Below are 23218 nucleotides of genomic sequence, written 5' to 3' on the forward strand. Positions count from 1 at the left end.
CAATTATTTTGAGTAAAAATATATATATGGTTATAATCAATTATGTACTTGTTATTAATTTATTTCAATATGGTTATCAGAAACTTCTCTTAATTAAGTAAAAAAATATATTTTTTAAGCACTAATTTGATTTACATTTTTTTATTATATTAGCAACACTATTTCTGTTTTGTAGTTGACAAAAATAGAAATTAGCCTAATTCGGCTACATCGGCATGAGTAGTCGTGTGGCCGTGTAGCTGTGCTGTCGTTAAAATAATCGTCTCCATATAAACGTGTGCATTTTATTTTTGACAGATTGAAGTTGGTAGCCTGCTGTCTTGAATGTGTTTAATGCATAAAGCGTCAATTTACTTCATGCTATATTACCAGGGATGTATAAAGATTATCAGCCCAATTATGAATAAAAATTCCGCGTGAGTTTTTTCCCTTTTCTCATTTTTCCTATTCAAATTCAATGGGAAAAAACTCCCGGGGAACAAACTCCCACGGAATTTTTTATTCATGATTGGGCTGTATCTTTATACATATTTTTGTACTTACTTATTAAAACAATTAAAAAAAAAAAAAAAATAAAACAAATATTTTTCTTTTTGTTTTGAAAGCACTTTTTATTAAATGACATGACGGAATGACATCATACATATATAAATCATAACAATAAAGTAATTGCTAAGCCATATCCATACGTTTTGTTCCAATAATGAATTACTTTTGATATTTCTGAAAAAAAAAATTATATATATGAATTATTTATATCTAAATTTTAAATAGAATAGCTGAAAATTTTAACAAATCGAATAAGTTTTGGGTCAAATCAGCAATATTTTCAAAATAATTAAATGTTATAATACAAAAACATTTTTCTAAAACAAATTTTAAATTTAACCAGTTTTTATATTTTTTTTTTTAAATTTTTGCTTTCTTGAATTTCGATGGTATTAACAATTATAGAAACTAGCAAATATATTGACGAACAGAGTCTGTTTGTAAAAAAATAAAAAAAATTTCGGTTCCAACTGACTTTGACATAAAGTATCTATCTATATTTACAGTGACTCAAACGCAAAATCGGATAAGTTTGTCTGATATAAATGTGCTCTAAACATAAAAGGATGTACCAAAAAAATTGTCTTTTTCGCTTCTATTTACACTAAAAAATATCAAAAACTAAAATTTGCATAATTAAAACTGTAAACTTTGCATAAAAACCAAAATAACTTAATTTCTTGCGCCAAACACAAAATCGGACAGAGTAAAATAGGTATTCAAAAGTGGGCGATAAATATTTAGTTGCATATCATTTGTTGTCGCTTTTGAATCGATTTTACCATGTTTTGGTATACTTCCTGCTCTATTGAGGTCCATGCTTCCAGTAAGGACTCTTTTATCTGAACTAACGTGTTAAATTTTATTTTATGCACTCTACTAGCTAATTCCTCCCAAAGATGCTCAATTGCATTAAAGTCTGTGCTCTGTGCAGTTATGGATCAACCAAATATTTGCAACACCTGATGTGAGCTTGGGATCGTAGTCTTGATAAAAGGAAATGATCCTTTCTGTACCCACTTTTTCGCACTTTGCTCTAAATTTTGCTTCAAAATGTTGTGGTAGACAAATTTGTAAAATTTGAACAAAATAGAAGATTTTTGGGACAAAGTAGTAAATTTGTTGGTAAACCACCGTAAATCGCATTTTTATTGAAAGTTGCCATTATTTTAAGCATTTAATCACTGACGGAAGTAAAATTATTGTACATGGATCAGACTGCAAGCTGTTGCCGAATTCTATTATAAAAACACAAAAGCCACTGTTAAGCATGGAGTAGGCTCTGTTATGGTTTGGGCTGCATATTGAGTGCCGGAGTATGCAATTTGCATTTTACATTTTTTCGTAGATATTAGAAAGAATGTGAAGACCCATAACATATTCTTACTCAGAATCATTAAAAACTTATATTCAAATATCAACTGGATAGATGACCTTTATTTAAGCCAAAATTATTATTATTATAATTACACTGTGCTAGTTGAAGATATACCGCTAGTTCGAGATATACCGTTATTTCGAAAATGGAGGAGTAGGAGGTCTTGAAAACTGATTACGCTTTAAAATGTCGTGCATTCTTTGATACATTGTTAAGTTTAACTATTGTTTTTGTTTTGAATGTCTAAAAAAAAACAAAATTTATCAACTTTTTTGATTTCAGTAGCTTTTCATTGCTGAAAATTGTAAAAGTTATTTAACTCTTCAATAACACTTTTATAGTATTTTCTCCCCCAGCGCATATGAATAAAAAACACAACTATACCAAAACAAATATTTTTTTTAGTTTTTATTGTACAAGGTAAACTTTTTTTCTATATAAAATTGTCTTAAAAACATTCTGCAAAAAATAGGTTTATATAGAAATAGATTAACTATTGTTGAATTTGAAAAATTACGAAAAATATACATTTTATGCATACATTTTATGAAAGCTTAATTCTAGATCCTAGATCTATCCTAAAACAGTTTTTTCAAAATAACTCAAAATTTTGAGGGTGTTTCAGAATTTTTTAAAACGGTTTTAGTATGTCCTCACCTAGGCCTACAACCCCCATTAGGCCGATTATCAAGTTCTGATAAAAAGTGTTATTTTGTAGTAGTGTGTTATTATTTATTGTTTAGAAATTTAGAAAAAAATTTAAAAGTAATTACCTTTTATGTAATTAGAATTACTTTTTTATCAATTACTTGCAATTACTAATTATAGTAATTTGTAATTGGTGAAAGCCAATTACCAATTATTTGTAATTGTAATTGGTAATTGTTGGTTGTCAATTACAAAAGGTAATTGGATTTGTAATTGGCAAATTTCAATTACTAATTGCTTGTAATTGGTAATTGGTATTTTTCAATTACCAATTACAAGCAATTAGTAATTGAAAAGTAATTGGCAACGCCCAAGTCTGGTCCTATTCCATCAGATTGCTATTTATTTTAATTTTGCTAGGTCCATTATTATAGACTATTCAAAAAGTACCATTAGAATAATGAAAAATTACAGTAAAGTCCCCACTTGTAAATTTCCTTTCGCATGTTTTTATGTTCATTGGTGAAGAGAATACAAAAAGTACCATTCGATTAAAGAAAATGTAGCAAAAGTCTCCCCTTTGAAACCTCACTCATGACCATAAAGCTTAATTTGTAAAAATGTTTCTAGGTCAATTGCTATAGAAAATTCAGAAATTATCATTAGAATAAAGAAAAAGTACCATAAAGTACTACCATTAGAATAAAAAAAGGATCATACATTTTTAAAAAAGTCAAACTTTTAATCACTCAGCTCCATATATGCTAAATTTCATATATTTAATTATATTATTGTAGAAAATTCAAAAATTACCGTTAGAATAAAGAAAAAGTTCCATTATGCCACTACTGTAGATTCGGGTCCATATAAACTTAGCATAATGTTTCTAAGTTTAATGGTGATGAAAATAGATAAAGTACATTCGAATAAATAAAAAGTAGCACTTTGCATTCTCACGCACTCTCACTCACCATATATGTTTAATATTATTATAGAAAATTCAAAAAAGTGCCCATGAGAATAATGAAAAAATACCATAACTCACTTGGGACCATATATGCCTAATTTAATATTTATATGTCCATTGTTATAGAAAATTCAAAAAGTACCATTAGAATATAGAAATAGTACAAAAAACAGCCACTTGTAGATTCCCACTCACTCGGGTCCATATAACCTTAATTTCATGTTTCTAGGTTCATTGGTGAAGAAATTACAAAAAGTACCATTCGAATAAAGAAAAAGTACCAAAAAGTCTCCCCATAGAATTCTCGAACCTTATATGCTTAATTTCATGTTTCTAAGTCCATTGTTATCGAAAATTCAAAAAGTACTATTAGAAAAAGTACCTATAGTTCAGTTTTCACATTTTGGTACCTAAATATTATCCCCTATTCATAACACTAACTTCACTCAGATACATATCAGCTAACTTTAATGTCGATAAGTGAAATAATTTAAAATATTAAAAAAGTACCATTAGGAGAAAAGTACCAATTTCCCTGTTTCCAAACTGTTTACCAGGATTTGGCCGAATATACACCTTGGCACTCGAGTTCCAAATTAGTTAATTTTTGTATGAATCCAGGAACCAATGTTAAAAAATTATCAAAATTGGCTAAATAATTTCAAATAAAATTTATTTTATTTTATCCCCTTTTTGTTACCTTTTTTATCCAAATTGCGTGGTAGAATTTTATTCAAATAAATTTCTGTATCGTGGTGGGAGCACATAATAAAATATTCATATGCCTATGTCAAATTATAGAAAAACATATTTTATGAAAAAGTACCAAAAATAAACACAATTTTTATCCCTTAAGGGTTCGAATTTCCAAAAGGTTATATTTTTATATTTTTTGATAAGTAAATAATACGATTTATAATTTGTTTCTATGTTTATTGGTTTAAAAGATACATAGGGTGTCAAAAAAGTACCAAAATACAGTTTTTACCCGTTTTCTCCCCTAAAAGGTTCCAATTTCGAAAAAGTACGCAACACCTGTCAGTTTTTTTTTTTTTAAATGGAGTAACATGTAATTTTAAATTTTTTTGTATCTTTATTAGTTTTGAGGATATAAGGTTACCGAATCTACCAGTTTTTACCCCCTAAATGTTCGAATTGCCAAAAATCCCTTCTTATCGGATCGTTTTGGGGAGGGAGGAACCCACAGTTTAAATTTCATGATTCGAGCTTCAGTCGTTTGGGCTGTGCGATGATGAATCAGTCAGTCAGTGAGTCAGTAACGTTACTCTTTTATATACAGTAGTTTTCCGATTTAACGACCATTCATTTCTACGAACATCGCATTTAACGAACAGGCAAATTTTTCCTATTGAGTACCTTAAATAGCGAACATTTATTTTTTGTACTCAGTTTAACGAACAAATAAAAATATTATTTGAATGAAGATAAAATGACATTCAAGGTGGCGCAAAAGTAATCCTCCTATCAGAAAATGGTATAAATTTTGCGATTGGACCCTAATGTCAGTTCTGTTTTGATATTTGTGTAGTAAACACATGCGAAATACACGTTAATAAACAATGTTACGCTACACTGCTACAGAACGCGGAATATTGCTGACTATTTATTTGACCAATAAGGAAGATGATTTTTCATCAAAAATAATCATGAGTGGTGAGGCCCATTTCCATCTTAGCGGGTACGTAAATAAGCAAAATTTACGCTTCTGAGGCACTGAAAATCCGCGTGTAACCCACGAAGAGCCATTACACCCGCTCAAAGTCACTGTATGGTGTGCTGTTTTCACTGGAGGAGTCATCGGACCTACAGAGCAATGTTGATCATTGCTCTGTAGCGCTCACCGAGTTCTTTTTGCCGCAACTTGATGAATTGGGATTGGAAAACATGTTGTTCCAACAGGACGGTGCAACGGCACACACTGCACGTGCCACAACCGATATGCTGAAGGATGCATTTCCCGGGCGTCTAATCTCCCGTTTTGGCGATTTGCACTGGCCAGCAAGATCGCATGATTTGACCGCTCTTTTTGTGGGGCTTTTTGAAGTCGCGGGTTTATGTCAACAAGCCTCAGGCTCTTGCAGCCCTTAAAGACAATATCCGTCAAGAATGTGAGGACCTATCGCCGGAAGTTTTGGCCAAAGTGATGGAAAATGCCATAAAAAGGGCTCAAATGACAATCAACTGTGGCGGCGGCCATTTACATGACATCATATTCTCGACTTGATGTAAAAAAAATTAAAAGACCAAATAAAAATAATCCATAAGAAGAATCAAAGTTTTTTATTTTTTTTTAATTACAGCCAAAAAACATCGGAAGTTTACTTTTGCGCCACCTTGTATAACAAAAAATCGAATGTGTAGTAAAAAAATATACCGTTGTTTTAAGCTGTGTTTTTTGTTTTTTTTTATATTTTTGCTGTTTAGTTTTGTGCTCTACATGAACAGTGACAGTCATTTGATGCATCATCTGATGGGTTTATACATCAGTAGTTCCCATCATTTTATTAAGGGCAATATGACAAAACTGATGTAAACATTCGTGTACGTGTGACATGTTTTCTCTTTCCAACTTGTGCCGTGTTATGCATGTGTTTGTAAACAAATTGCTAGTGTGTTAGTTTCCATCAGTCATTTCTTGTAGGGTGCATACTATTATGATCAAAACATCAAAATGAGTGTAAGAAAAATACTGTTTTTAAAAGATAAAATAAAAATTGTGGATGACCATCGAAATGGTTTACGTACACTGAAAGAAAAACGCTTCGTAACCCCAATGAAACTTTTACGTTAACCTGTTTACGTTAATGCAATGAAAAGTTTCGTTAATGACATGAAATTTTACGTTGTATTTACGAAAATTACGTTAATATTACGATTCAGGCAAAATTAGTATTTTTTGGCATTTCGTAGAGTCATTGATGCTACGAAACTTTTTACGTTAATATTACGTAAAACTTTAACGTGAGATTCAATGTATAAATTGAATAACGAATGTGTCCCAAATTAATTTTTTGGAATAAAAAAGGTTTAATTGGCAAATCCTAATTGTTTTTGTGTAAATATAGTAATATTTGTATGAAATACAGCACCCCTTAAAAATTCAATGAAATTAATGAACTTGTAATCCATGCAACGTAACGTGTCATTGCATTTCTTTGCAAACAAATCATAACGGGACTTTTAATGAATTTTTAATGAAAATTTGTAGTAAATACAATGATCATTAATTTAACGTAATGTGTCATTCAATAAAAAAAAAATTAAGTATTTAATATAATAATAGTAAATACAACGATTCGGTTATCAATACAACGTAAAGTTGCGTTGTATTGAACGTTTCTTAAAGAAATAACGGGACACAAGAGAATGTTGATGCTGATGGACACAAAGAAAAATAAAATAGAGTTGGAACATAATGTGGCACGTTTAAAAAAAATACAACAACAACATAAATTACATCATCTTCTGTTTTTGAGAGTTTCTTTTTATTTAATTTTAGTTTATTTTAAACAGTCAAAAAGTGAAGAGTTGTTATGTTAAAAATATAATTGATTTATTTGTTGTTTATAAAAGGTTGAAATTGTGATCAAAATCTAATTTGGTAATAAATAATTTGAAGTGTTTTTTGTGCAAAAATGGATTGAGGAGGATTTATTTCAATCAATTGAGGAAGTGGTTTTCGATTCCAGTGGATCAATGACTCATAAGAAAGGTAAGCTATTATTAATACATCAAAAGGAAAATTTATGATACCCATTAAAGAATACGTTTAAATTTTATTTTTAGATGAAGAAACTCAAAAAACACGTTACAATATCTACTAACTTCTTGGGGCCTAAATCACCTCATAAACTTTTTTCAAGGTAAACATTATGAATAATTATATAAAAATTTAAACAAACTATTAAAATATTTTTTTTTTAGAATAAAACATCACAATTTCCATAATGTCTGCTAATGACTTATTTGAAATTACTCAGCAAATGAAAATTGGCGACAAGATCGTTTCCACTTAGAAAAGTGGAGGGCGGAGAAAAACATGTCTCAACAAATTTTGAGTGACTCTCAGGAATCCAAAAACGTTTCATCACCATTTTTCACTATCTCAGTCTTCCTGCAGCGAAAATTTTTTTTACTGATATTCAATTATTTTTCATTTTAGCGGTATTCACAATGTAGAGTACTTGGCCTGATAATGTAGTAAAAGAGCACAATATCAAAAAAATAAAAACGAAATATATTAGAAATTGAAATGTTTGTCAATAAATAGCTTTTCTGCTTTTTTACAAGGCCAAGTACTCTACATTGTGAATACCGCTTATATTTATACAAATGCGAAGTATGTATATTGAAATCGAATTTAAATATAAAAAGTATTTAAAAAGTATTAATACATATGTACATTTAGATTAAAATCCTAATAAATTGTAATTATAAATAACTTATTTTTGTTCATTATTATTATGAAAGGAATCGTTTTTGGAATGAAACCTTTTATTAAAATAATGATTAATATTGCTAATATAATGTCTTATAATCATTATATTTATGATATATTTCATTTCATTAATGAAGGAGCACATTCTATTTACGAAACAATGTAGGAAAATCAATGACAAAATTCATTTTTGAAATGTAAAAACTTCGTTCCATTAATGTAGGATATAATTATATTAGTGAAGCAATGTCATTAAACCAATGTCAACATTCATTGCATATATGATAAAGTTTCTTAACATCAATGAAACATGTCGTTATACTATTAATGCAAAATCGTTAAATTAATGATTTTTTTCATATTAGTATTGAAAGAGATTCATTAATTTAATGAAACCCTTTCATTATATTGACGATATTGTATCATTGGTTTAATGATATTTGACATTGTAAACACGTATGGTGACGTTATTTATAAATTCTATATTAATGACATTATTTCATTATATTTACGAAAATTTTGAGATTAATGAAACATTTTTCGTTAATGCAATGACACCGGTAATCGGACTGATTTCAAGAACAAAATCATTAATATAACGTAGAAAAACGTTGTATTTACGAAGGTTTTTCTTTCAGTGTATTACAGATTTGTGTAATAAGTACACTGAGGGAAAAATGACGTTGCAAAATCGACAACGGTTGGTGTCATTTTGGCACCATACGGTGTCACTTTTTTTCGACACCGTACGTTTACAATTTGTAAACAAATGGGTACGAATCGACAATCCAATGTTGTTAAATTAAACGCCGACGCATCTCAACGTGAGTTGCTGACAAGTTATTGTCAAAGTGTTGCGGCGAAACTTTTTGCTCTGCTTTGTTTTTATAAGTGAGTTTTAAATTTTATTTAGTCTGCTTTTACACAGGGCAAGTTTTCTTGCGCAAGTCTAGAGTTTATAGGAGAGAGAGGCAAGAAGAAAGAAGAGGGGTACACACTTGCTTGTACTGGCAAGTCTCTTCAATTCTCTTTTGTTTTCTCATTTTCACTATGGCGTCTATTAGGTTTTGACATACAAAATTGAAAACAGACTTGCTGTGTGTAAACAGTCGAGCAAGTTTAAAAAGGAATCGAAGAGACTTACTTCAAGTAAACTTGCTGTGTGTAAAAGCAATCTTACATTAAAAAAGTGAAAATATTTAAAAATGAAAATATGTATAAAAGAAAGTGTAATTGTGTTTAATAGTGAATTTGTGTTGACGCAGATGAAGATCCAGGCAGTGCAAGAAATGAGAAGATCACCGAATCCACTGACGACATACAACTCCAAAAATTCCTGGAAACAATAAACATACAGTTTTTGTACATTTAAAAGGAAAGTAGAGCTATATATATAATTATCAGCAATGTAGAATACAATAAGTATTTGTTTTATTTTTTAGAATGATGACCTGTGGAAGCAGTGCCACAATTAGGGATGCTATTTGAAATTTCACATACAGGAACTCCGACAATTGCCACCAATGTTTTGCCAAATTTAAACATGAAATTTATATGGATTTTATATTTAAGTATTTATTCGTATTGTATTTAAAAATAAATGTAAAACATAAAGGAATTATTATTTATTTCAATTACCAAATCGTACACGAACGGTACCAAATCCACAACATATGGTTTCAAATTGACAACGGTGCGGTATCAAATTGACAACGGTCTGGTGTCAAATCGTACACGAACGGTGTCAAATCGACAACGGATGGTGTGAATTCGACAACTGAATGGTGTAATTTTTTCGTTGACAAATTGACACCGTTCGTGTACAATTTGTGCACATATGGGGTTGATACACTATTGACACCGAATGGTGTCAAATCGTACACGGATGTGTTAATTTTTTCTCTGGTGTATTTATTTTATATTTAAGTAGTTATAAGTATTGTATTAAAAAAATTTTAAAAATAAAGAAATTGTTATTTATATTAATTACCAAAAAAATAGAAAGGAAAAATTGTCAGGTGTCAAATCGTACACGAACGGTATCAAGTCGACAACTTATGGTGTCAAATTGACAATGGCCTGGTGTCAAATCGTACACGAACGGTGACAAATTGTCTACAGTCTGTTATAAAATCGTACACGAACGTTGTCAAATCGACAAAGGATGGTGTCAATTCGGCAACGGAATGGTGTAATTTGTTCGTTGTCAAATTGACACCGTTCGTGTACAATTTGTACACATACGGGATTGATACACTATTGACAGCGAATGGTGTCAAATTGTACACGGATGTGTTAATTTTTTCGCTGGGAGTACGTTTACAATTTGTAAACAAACGGGTACGAATCGACAACGCAATGTTGTTAAATTATTCGCGACGCATTTCAACGTGAGTTGCCTTTCATAAGTGTGTTTTTATTTTATTTACAAAAATTTAAAATATTTTAATAAAAAATAAAGCGTAATACACCCAGCGAAAAAAATGAACACATCCGTGTACAATTTGACACCATTCGGTGTCAATAGTGTATCAACCCCGTATGTGTACAAATTGTAAACGAACGGTGTCAATTTGACAACGAAAAAATGACACCATTCCGTAGCCGAATTGACACCATCCGTTGTCGATTTGACAACGTTCGTGTACAATTTTATAACTGACCGTTGACAATTTGTCACCGTTTGTGTACGATTTGACACCAGACCGTTGTCAATTTGACACCCAAAATTATCGACTTGATACCGTTCGTGTACGATTTGACACCTGACAATTTTTCCTTTCTATTTTTTTTGGTAATTAATATAAATAACAATTTCTTTATTTTTTACATTTTTTTTAATACAATACATATAAAACATAAATATAAAAACTATAAATTTCCATTTGGAGTTGTATGTCGTCACTAGATTTGGTGGTCTTCTCTGTCTGGATCTTCACTGCCTGGAACTTCATCTGCATCAACTCAAATACGCAATCAAACACAATAACACTTTCTTTTATATTTATTAAAATATTTTAAATTTTTTAATGTAAATAAAATTAAAACACACTTATAAAAAGCAACTCACGTTGAAATGCGTCGAAAAATTTAACAACATTGCGTTGTCGATTCGTACCCGTTTGTTTACAAATTGTAAACGTACGGTGTCGAAAAAAAGTGACACCGTATTGTGTCAAAATGACACCAACCGTTGTCGATTTTGCAACGTCGTTTTTCCCTCACTATAGTGATGCAAATAAATGGTTTAAAAGCCAACATTTAAAGGAAAGTGTAATTGTGATTGATTGCGAATTTGTGATGATGCAGATGAAGATCCAGGCAGAGAAGACCACCGAATCCAGTGACGACATACAACTCCAAATGGAAACTTATAGTTTTACAGCCATATGCATAAACATTTACAAAAGGTTTATAACCAATTATATTAAAATTTTCATAAAGTTGTATTGATAAACGATTAATAGCTTAAAATACCTTTGATAAACAATTTTTAAATGTACAAATTTTATATGTAGTAGGTTCGACTCTACTTTAAACCTACTTTAAGGAATTCTTTTTGCTTTTCATCTTAAAAAAGAGGATTTTAAAGATAAATTTGGAATAATAGATGATACTATTGCAATTGCTAAACACAATTTCCACTCCGCTGGCGATTAAGTTCCATTTTAATAGTATATGATTTTGTTTGATATTCCACCGGCAGTGAACTATATGAGGTTCACAAGTGAGTTTGATTGGCATTTTTGTCATTTACTATTATCCTGCAACGCCATATAGTAATAAAATGTGTAAACATTGTGGAAGAAGGTCCACGGAATCTAATATACCCACTCCGGAATTAAAACTATGTGTTTCCACATAGAAATTCATTAATTTTTTTTAAAATTTAGCAAAATGTCAAAAAAAAAATATATTACTAAAACAAATTATAAAACAGTGATGTTTATTTTATCACAGAATATTCGTCATTCGATTACTTTAAATAATAATTGAAATAAACTATATAAAAAAGTTTGTACATTAATACATTTTAGCTTAATATAAATGTACTAGAATCAGATATACATTTTTTATCTAAAAATTAGTTGTTTTCTTCAAAAATATATTATTACTAAAAACAATTAATGAAAAAAAAGAAAATTGACGAATATTTTATCCTAATTGAAAGCAACACTAACAACAAAAAAGGGGAAATAAATGAGAAGCATTGCCAGCTTAGACAAAAATCAGTACATTAGTTATTGTACCTTTATCAAACTTTTATGAATACAATACTTTTATAAATGGTTTTTAAAGCTAAAGTGTTCGTTAACAAAATTGTGTTTTAAATCTACAAGAAGGTTTTTTTTATGCATATAGCCGTTAATCAGGTATGTTCTGCAAATCACATTTTATAAAAGTGGTTTGAAATCACATAAAAGGTATTCTGAGCACATAATTTTGTGATTTTAAAACGTTCAACAAAGTCACTAATGTTTTCAAATCACTTGGTTATTTCTGCGGCTATTGCATGGAAAATATTAAAATAAATTATTTAAATAAATTAAACAATATGTCCTTTATTAATTTTCTTATAGAATTACTTGTTTTATTAAAAAAACACTTAAAATTTAATAAAAATCTAGAGACACCTTTTCTGCTGTAAAAAGTTTATTTGCTTTTGTGATTTCTTTTGTGGTTTCAGGTTTGTTTTCAGTTGTCAGCTGTTTATGATTTTCGAAAATACATGGAAGCTTGCCAGACTAAAATTTTTTAATGTCTGTCTAAAATATGTTCAATATCTTTAAATTAATTATAGAATTCGTCATAAAATTTATAATATTTGTTAGATTATATTATAAGTTATCAATATGCGTTAAGTTTTTTGCGCAAATTGGAAAAAAAATGCAACAAAGTTGAAGCAAGTGGTAACCAAAAGCAATTGTGTACTGTGGCAGCTTTGCTGTTTTGTTTTCTTTTTGACATAGTGGTTGAGCTTGCGCCATAGTTTTTGCAAAATGTTTATAAAATGTAATTCCATTCTTTTTAATTCAATTAAAGATATAACAGAAGCTCCAGGCATTTTTTTATTTTCACTTTAATATTTCTACAAAATTATTTGCAAAACAAAACATTTAAAATAAACGAATCAGCTGTTTTCTTGTGCGAAAAATACAATAACAGTGTGATTTACAGAACAGGCACAAATCACACGTGTGATTTTAAAACGGTATGTGATTTGAAATCACGTGGATTACAGAACATACCTGAATATTTATTTTATATTTATACATTAGTATATTATAAAAAAAAAAAATTTACAAAATAAAGAAATTGTTATTTATATTAATTACCAAAAAAAAAATAGAAAGGAAAAATTGTCAGGTGTCAAATCGTACACGAACGGTATCAAGTCGACAACTTATGGTGTCAAATTGACAACGGTCTGGTGTCAAATCGTACACGCACGGTGACAAATTGTCAACGGTCTGTTATAAAATCGTACACGAACGTTGTCAAATCGACAACGGATGGTGTCAATTCGGCAACGGTGCGGTATCAAATTGACAACGGTCGGGTGTCAAGTCGTACACGAACGGTGACAAATTGTCAACGGTCTGTTATAAAATCATACACGGACGGTGTCAAATCGACAACGGATGGTGTCAATTCGGCAACGGAATGGTGTAATTTTTGATACACCGAATGGTGTCAAATTGTACACGGATGTGTTCATTTTTTCGCTGGGTGTATGGTTTTGTTTATGTTCTTTATGTTTACTAATGTGATATGAATTATTATTTTTATAAAATAACAATTAATTTGTGATATGAATTGTTTCCTTTTTTGTATTATTTTTATAAAAAAAATAATAAATTTTTATAAAATACATTTAAAAAAATATTTTATGTAATTTTAAATTATTCTCATACCGAAAACTCACATTTAAGTTAGTACTGCATATAACGAACTTTTCGATTTTACGAACAGGCCTGACAACATATAGATTCGTTAAATCGGAAAACTACTGTATATAGATAATAGCATCCTAATCATAAGATTAATAGGCAAGTCGATTTCTTTAGACCCCTTTTAATCTCACATTATATATTCAATGTGGGCTAGAAATATACCATTTTATTCACAGAAGTGCAGAATATATGTTTTATTGAAATCCGTTCAGTTTTTTAGGAGTTATAAGCGTTTAAAGATGTTACTAACATATATGCAAAACGTGTACATGTGAACCTTAAGCTAAAAAGTAAACAAAGCAATGCGTGTTTGTCCAATTTGTTGTAAATAAATAAGAGAAACAATTAAACAGTATTGATTTCGCACGGTTTTAAGTGAGAGTTGTTATAGAAAACAAAAAAGAAGCCTTGAATATATTTTGAAAATTTGTTTTATAAACCTTTGACAAATTTAAAAAACTGTATGCATATGGGGGTAAATATGTAATTGTAGATAAGTAAATAGTTATTTTATAATATGTGCAGAACTATAATTGTGACGATTTTCAACGGTTTATCACTGCATGAAGTTTAATGAAAAAAGGGACGGATCGGAAAAAATGGTGATTCGCCTCCCATACAAAGTAAATAGTTATTTCTAAATATTTTGTGAACTATAATTGCAAGATTCTTCACGCTTAGTCTAAATGGCTCTTTTATAAAATTGCATAGTTTCGCTGAAATTGTTCGGGATTGGAATAGTGGGCGTGGCACACCCTATATAAAGTATATAATTAATTTCGAATATCTGTAGAACTATAATTGTAAAAGTGTTTAAACTTTTAGCGAATTAATTTCTTATTACTGTGCGGAGTTTAGCTGAATATAGACGGAATTAGATTAGATGGCATAGCACTCAAAATGGGAGAGGTCGGAAAAGGATGTGAGTCACCTCCCATAGAAAGTAATAATTGCAAGATTTTTCAAACTTTGTCCGCATAGCTCTCTTACCATTTTACACAGATTGGCTGAAAATGGTCGCGATTGCATTAGTGGTTAGGCGCAAAGTAAATAATTAATTTTGAATATCTTTATTACCATTCTAAGGAGGTTAGCTAAAAACTAATTTATTCCTGATCCCTGTTCGATGTTTAGCTAAGCATGATCGGCTTAGTAGGAATGACCCCTCCCTTATAAAGGAAAGTTAAAGTAAAGCTTGATATTTACATAAAATGTTTAAAAATGGGTGGGATCAGAGCAGTGGAGTGGTATCTCCCATACAAAATTAGTTAGTTATTTTCGAATATCAATTGAACTGTAATTGAGAGATTCTCAAATTTTGTATGTGTTATTTTCGTATTTCCATTCATATTTTTTTAATTTTACTAGGGTAGGGGTAGCGCAGTGCACCGGGTTATGCTAGTCATAATATTAATAGGCAAGTCGATTTCTTTAGACACCATTTACGCTCATATTATACATTCAATTTGGGCAAGAAATATACAATTTTAAAAGGGATTTGTTGAATTTGGTTAGAATCGGTCTATTATTTCTCCTAGCCCCCATACGATTGTCCTATCTGAAAATAGATAATCCCTCATAAATATCTTAGTTATATAGATATCCAAACCAAATTCAGCACAAATAAGGTTTATATAAGTCAAACTCTCACTACTAAATTTTGTGACGATTGGTCCATAATTAGTCATAGCTCCCATACAAGGCCCACTTCCGAAAACCATTTTAACGAGTATAGATTTCTTAAAAAAGTTGGTATTCAAATAAAATTTAGCACAAACAAGTTTCATATATACAGAAGACATGTCACTTAATTTTATGCCGATTGGTCCATAATTAGTCAAAGCTCCCACATATCATTTTAAAAGGAAACTGTTTATAATCATAAATATTCTTGATTCTTATGAAATTCTGAACCGATTTATCTTTCTCTGTCTATTTTAAAATACATGAAAACCAGGTCCATGCGACTCATAATGTTTACAGAAGACCAAAAAAAATAAAAATCTTTAAAAATGACCTAAAAAAATAAAAATCGTTTATAATGGTTATCAAAGACCAAAATAATATTGGTTATTTTTAACTGTTATTCAGAGACCATTTTTCAAAAATTCTGATAAACAATTATTTCAGGATTTTTTCCATTATTGGTTATAACAGTTATGTCCCTGATTACCATTCTACGGAGGTTAGCTAAAAACGAATTTATGAGTTCTGCGAGTTCTGATAGAGAAATTTAAATTTAAATAAAATTTAAATTTCCTAAAAATTTAAATTTCTCTATCAGAACTCGCACTGTTAAAGGTTATGACCACGGACCATGATAGACAAACACCCTATCTAAATATTCCAGCAAGATTCATCTGCCCATCTTCACCCATTTCCAAGAAATTTAGATTCATCCTCCCAAGAAATTTAAATTTCTCTATCAGAACTCTCACTGTTAAAGGTTATGACCACGGAACATGATAGACCAACATCCTGTCTAAATATTCCAGCAAGATTCAATCTTCCAAAAAAATCTTTTTTCGGAAAATTTAAATTTCTCTATCAGAACTCGCACAGCTAAAAGTTATGACCACGGATCATGATAGATCAACACCCTATCTAAGTATTCCAGCAAGATTCATCCACCCATCTTCTCCCATTTCCAAGAAATTTAGATTCATCCTCTCAAGAGATTTAAATTTCCGAAAAATTTAAATTTCTCTATCAGAACTCGCACTGTTGAAGGTTATGACCACGGACCATGATAGACCAACACCCTACCTAAATATTCCAGAGAGATTCATCCGCCCATCTTCTCCCATTTCCAAGAAATTTAGATTCATTCTCCCAAGAAATTTAAATTTCCGAAAAATTTAAATTTCTCTATCAGAACTCGCAATGTTAAAGGTTATGACCACGGATCATGATAGACCAACACCCTTCCTAAATATTCCAGCAAGATTCATCCGCCTATCTTCTCCCAATTTCCAGGAATTTAGATTCATCCATCCATTATAAGTAAATTTTAAAAATTCCGAAAAAATGTAAAAATATGTTTGACATTTATGATTTGACTTAGTTTTTGGAAAAAGCGGGAGATTAGTTCCCGTTTCCAACGTGAATGGTCCATTTTGTCCAACCGTGTGATTATTATTCCATTTTGAATACACCTACCTTGATTTCCAATGTTTAACAGTGCTATGTTAGCCTTTAAACAGAACTCTGTTAACTCAACTGGTTTGTGTCTAGGGTTATAAATTTCGAAATTTAACTTCACACACATTCAGAACAGTGGAGTGGTATCTCCCATACCAAATTAGTTAGTTATATTTTGCATGTGTTATTTTCGTACCATTGTACGTAGTTAGGTTGTATCAGAAATCATTCATATTTTTTTAGCGAAGTGCACCGGGTTATGCTAGTACCAATAAAATCATCCAAGGAACTTATATATGTATATTAGAGTGACAGCCGATTTGTTTTTTTAGATTTCAAAGAGTGCCGGGTGGAATATTGTGACACTAGGCCTAAATGTTAAGTGCTGAAAATTTGAGCCAAATCGGGCAACGATTTCTGGACGCGCATCGAGGTCAAAGTTCAGATATATGCAAAATTGTACTGTTAATATGGAATAAATAGGTGAAACTCGTTAGCTTTCTGCATTGTTTTCTAGAAATATGTAGATTTATTTATATTAATGAATATTACATTAAAAAAAAAGTTTTGGAAATTAACCATGTATCTCCTTTGGTTCAAAATGACCCAAAAACTGTATTATCGCCAAAATTAGAGAAAAATGCAAATTTTTCAGTTTTTGAAAAAAATTTGCTACTAAATAAATACTTTTGCAATTGAATGCAAAAGAATCGAAATATGTACGTAATTATCGTTGTAATGAGATATAAATGACAAAATTTGATTAAAAAATGTTAAAGTTATTACAAATTCGCCAGACCATTACCGTGTTTCAGACCACTTGAACAAAAAATTTAGAAAAAAAATTTAGATATTTCGAGAAAAATTAAAATAAAAGCTAATTTTTACTTAAAATATGTCCATATTTACTTGTATATGAGTTTTTGTCTTCGTAGGATACCGTTAACCTATTCGCAGGTATGGCCAAAAAAAATAACGGCTCTATTTACAAATTTCAGTTTTTTTCGATCATCACATTGGGGTTTATTGAGATCAAAATAGGGAATAAAAATATGAAAAAAATATGTCAATACCTCTTATAGTTTTTCCGTACCTGCGATTTAAATTTTGCGTTTTTCAAGAAAAACAAATTTTTTGTCCATATTTAGGCGAATGAGTCCAATTTCCTTACTGTTATAAATTTTAAGTAAAACCTATTCACAATATTATAGTCCTTGTAATTTTAAATATGTTCTGAAAGTTTTACTAAAATCGGAAAACGATAACCTTTGAATCGTGAAGGTCAAAGGTCAAATTTTTCAATATTTGGAATTTCTAATGAAAAGATAGCGAAATGTTACATATTTTTGGGCCGATTTTCATGAAACTTGAGGAAAATATAACATAAAGTCCAGAATTTAAAATAACAGCACAAAAATGGAAATTAACCCTTAGCAGCACTTGGGGTCCAAATTATTCTCAACTTTTAAAATCAAGAAAAACACAACCATTTTGACCCCAAGTCCTCTTAAAGGTTAAAATTAATTTTTGCACTGTTGTTGTAAATGCTAGACCCCAATATATATTTTCCTCAAGTTTCATGAAAATCGGCCCAAAAATATGTAACATTTCGCTATCTTTTCATTAGAAATTCCAAATATTGAAAAATTTGGCATTTGACCTTCACGATTCAAAGGTTATCATTTTCCGATTTTAGTATAACTTTCAGAACATATTTAAAATTAAAAGGACTATAATATTATGAATAGGTTTTACTTAAAATTTATAACAGTAAGGGAAATTGGACTCATTCGCCTAAATATGGACAAAAAATTAGTTTTTCTTGAAAAACGCAAAATTTCAATCGCAGGTACGGAAAAACTGTAAGAGGTATTGACATAATTTTTTCATATTTTTATTCCCTATTTTGATCTCAATAAACCCCAATGTGATGATCGAAAAAAACTGAAATTTGTTTAACAAAATTTTTAAAAATTTGAAAATGGAGTTTTGAAACAGCCGTTAAAAAAAATTATTTTTTTTGGCCATACCTGCGAATAGGTTAACGGTATCCTACGAGCACAAAAACTCATATACAAGTAAATATGGACATATTTTAAGTAAAAATGAGCTTTTATTTTAATTTTTCTCGAAATATCTAAATTTTGTTTCTAAATTTTTTGTTCAAGTGGTCTGAAACACGGTAATGGTCTGGCGAATTTGTAATAACTTTAACATTTTTTAATCAAATTTTGTCATTTATATCTCATTACAACGATAATTACGTACATATTTCGATTCTTTTGCATTCAATTGCAAAAGTATTTATTTAGTAGCAAATTTTTTTCAAAAACTGAAAAATTTGCATTTTTCTATAATTTTGGCGATAATACAGTTTTTGGGTCATTTTGAACCAAAGGAGATACAGGGTTAATTTCCAAAACTTTTTTTTAATGTAATATTCATTAATATAAATAAATCTACATATTTCTAGAAAACAATGCAGAAAGTTAACGAGTTTCACCTATTTATTCCATATTAACAGTAAAATTTTGCATATGTCTGAACTTTGACCTCGATGCGCGTCCAGAAATCGTTGCCCGATTTGGCTCAAATTTTCAGCACTTAACATTTAGGCCTAGTGTCACAATATTCCACCCGGCACTCTTCAAAATTTTAACAAAAATTTTTTTCCATACAACTGATTGTCACTCTAATGTATATGCTGAGTTACATGATCTCGTATTTTCAAACCAGAAACGTAACGAATAATCCTTTCCATTTTTCCATTTCGGTTTTAACCGAAACCGCGGGTTTTCAAGGCCTAAAACCGAAACCGACAATTATTCTTCGGTTTTTACTTATAATTTATTTTCAGTAGAAAATTTATAAATTAAGAAATTAGAAACAGACTTTTTCATCCAATATCCCTAAAAACAGATCGGTAAAAATATCTTAAGATTTCTTTAATTTTTTTAAATTGTATTACTATAATTGCTTAATATGATATGATGTAGCAGGCTGCCTTTCACAGGCTATGCAAGGAAACCTGTTAATAAAGAATGACACAAACTCATTTAAAACAAGTAAGAAAGTATGTATAGTCGGTCAAGACATACCACATTATACTCTACACCAATCTAATTATGGACTAATCGCAATAAAATTAGCTGATATACTGTATATATGAAACCTATTTCAGTCGAATTTTATTTGAATACCAACATTTTTAAGAAATCTGTACTCATTAAAAGGATTTTCGGAAGTGGGCATTATATCTCTGGTGGTTTGGAAAAACTAGGTAACTCCATTTTTTGAAAACACGAGAAAAACACATTAAAAGTTTTAAACATATTTCACAAATTATTTAATATAAATTTATGTTATTATGCATGCGCATTAAAGAAAACATAATTTTAAATAATGTTGGAGATTTCTGGTTCCATGGATCTGGACATTAGAACCGAAAATTTATGTCATTTACCTTGTTTTTCGAAAAATGGAGTTACCTATTTTTTCCAAAAAAATCTTTTTTTTTGATTTATTTATTGGTTATCTTAAAGTTATAGTTAAAATTTTAAGATAACTTATATGTAGCCATGACTACTATGGACTTAAGCTAGTATTGTTTTATAAAGAAAAGATAAATTAATAGAAACATATATTTAATTATTAAATGAGTCGCGTTGAGTTATTCAAAGTAAACAGACGTATTCTGAGTACTTACTTTTGTGACTTCATCATTTATTTTCCAAAAACAAATAAAACATATAAAAAAACATAAGTGCATTATTAGTGTGTTCTTTTTAGAACCTATAATTTACATTGCATGCAATTGCATTTCACTGCATTACATTAAAAGTAACTGTCAAAAAAAAATAACAAAAACATATACTATTGCTACAGCAATGACTACAGAAAGTGATGATGACTTGAGTTCTAGTGAAGATAATTTACTTAACTGGCAATATGCTACAACAAAACGAAAAAAAAACATGAAATAAAATAGTAAATATTCCAAAAAAAAAACAAAAGTATACTGATGATAAACCAAGCTGTTCAAATGTTAATAAATTTGCTGAACTTGCTAACAACAAAGAAGACAATATCGATGGTAATGATGACGTTGATGATACTAATGATAATGATGCTAATGATGATGAAGCTGAAACTACTGCAAAGCCGCCACCAATATTTATTAATAATGTTATTAATATAAATAAAATGATTAAATGTGTAAGTAGTGTGATTGCCAATACTGAATTTAATTATAAAGCCTTAAATGACGGTCAAGTTAAATTAAATATAAAATCAATAGAATCTTATCGAAACTTAGTAAAATATTTTGATGACAACAGCATTAGCTATCATACGTATCAGTTACACCCAGCGAAAAAATTAACACATCCGTGTACAATTTGACACCATTCGGTGTCAATAGTGTATTAACCCTGTATGTATACAAATTGTACACGAACGGTGTCAATTTGACAATGAAAAAATGACACCATTCCGTTGCCAAATTGACACCATCTGTTGTCGATTTGACAACGTTCGTGTACGATTTTATAACAGACCGTTGACAATTTGTCATCGTTTGTGTACGATTTGACACCAAACCGTTGTCTATTTGACACCATAAGTTGACGACTTGATACCGATCGTGTACGATTTGACACCTGACAATTTTTCCTTTCTATTTTTTTGGTAATTAATATAAATTACAATTTCTTTATTTTTTACATTTTTTTTTAATACAATACATATAAAACATAAATATAAAATAAATATAAAAACTATAAATTTCCATTTGGAGTTGTATGTCGTCACTGGATTTGGTGGTCTTCTCTGCCTGGATCTTCACTGACTTCACTGTCTGGATCTTCATCTGCATCAACACAAATTCGCAATCAAACACAATTACACTTTCTTTTATATTTTGGTTTTTAAACCATTTATTTGCATCACTATTACCATTCACTATTTATTATTTATTAAAATATTTTAAATTTTTTTATGTAAATTAAATTAAAACACATTTATAAAAAGCAACTCACGTTGATATGCGTCGCGAATAATTTGACAACATTGTGTTGTCGATTCGTACCCGTTTGTTTACAAATTGTAAACGTATGGTGTCGAAAAAAAGTGACAACGTATGGTGTCAAAATGACACCAACCGCTGTCGATTTTGCAACGCCGTTTTTCCCTCAGTGTAAAAAGTCAGCGATCTTACAGATTTGTAATTAAAGGTCTACATTATTCTACTAAGATAAAAGATATTAAAGCAGATCTTTTATATAAAGGTCACCTTGTTAGAAATATTACTAACGTAAAAAGTAGATTTACTAAACAGCCATTACACCCAGAGAAAAAATGAACACATCCGTGTACGATTTGACACCATTCGGTGTCAATAGTGTATCAACCCCATATGTGCACAAATTGTACACGAACGGTGTCAATTTGTCAACGAAAAAATTACACCATTCAGTTGTCGAATTCACACCATTCCTTTTCGATTTGACACCGTTCGTGTACGATTTGACACCAGTTCACTTCACTTTTTTAATGTAAGACTGCTTTTACACACAGCAAGTTTACTTGAAGCAAGTCTCTTCGATTTCTTTTTAAACTTGCTCGACTGTTTACACACAGCAAGTCTGTTTTCCATTTTGTATGTCAAAACCTAATAGACGCCATAGTGAAAATGAGAAAACAAAAGAGAATTGAAGAGACTTGCCAGTACAAGCAAGTGTGTACCCCTCTTCTTTCTTCTTGCCTCTCTCCTATAAACTCTAGACTTGCGCAAGAAAACTTGCCCTGTGTAAAAGCAGACTAAATAAAATTTAAAAATCACTTATAAAAACAAAGCAGAGCAAAAAGTTTCGCCGCAACACTTTGACAATAACTTGTCAGCAACTCACGTTGAGATGCGTCGGCGTTTAATTTAACAACATTGCGTTGTCGATTCGTACCCGTTTGTTTACAATTTATAAACGTACGGTGTCGAAAAAAAAGTGACACCGTATGGTGCCAAAATGACACCAACCGTTGTCGATTTTGCAACGTCATTTTTCCCTCAGTGTACAAATGTTCTACGTTGACGTTGATCCGAGTCAACGTAGGTTTCAAAAAGGTTT

The 23218-nt window shown here is 30.1% G+C and overlaps 1 protein-coding gene across 2 annotated transcripts in view; it reads right to left on the reverse strand.

The window, feature by feature from the left end:
• Positions 1-584: 584 nt before the first annotated feature.
• Positions 585-23218, reverse strand: part of Klc (kinesin light chain) — a 331732-nt gene continuing 309098 nt past the window's right edge. For both annotated transcript variants that reach the window (XM_065503173.1, XM_065503172.1), the window contains exon 6: positions 585-723. In XM_065503173.1, coding sequence (XP_065359245.1) covers positions 709-723 — 15 coding nt within the window. In that variant the 3' untranslated portion in view covers positions 585-708. The remainder of the gene's footprint in view (positions 724-23218) is intronic.

Source organism: Calliphora vicina, chromosome 3 (genome assembly GCF_958450345.1).
Source record: "Calliphora vicina chromosome 3, idCalVici1.1, whole genome shotgun sequence".
In the NCBI taxonomy this organism is placed as follows: domain Eukaryota; kingdom Metazoa; phylum Arthropoda; class Insecta; order Diptera; family Calliphoridae; genus Calliphora; species Calliphora vicina.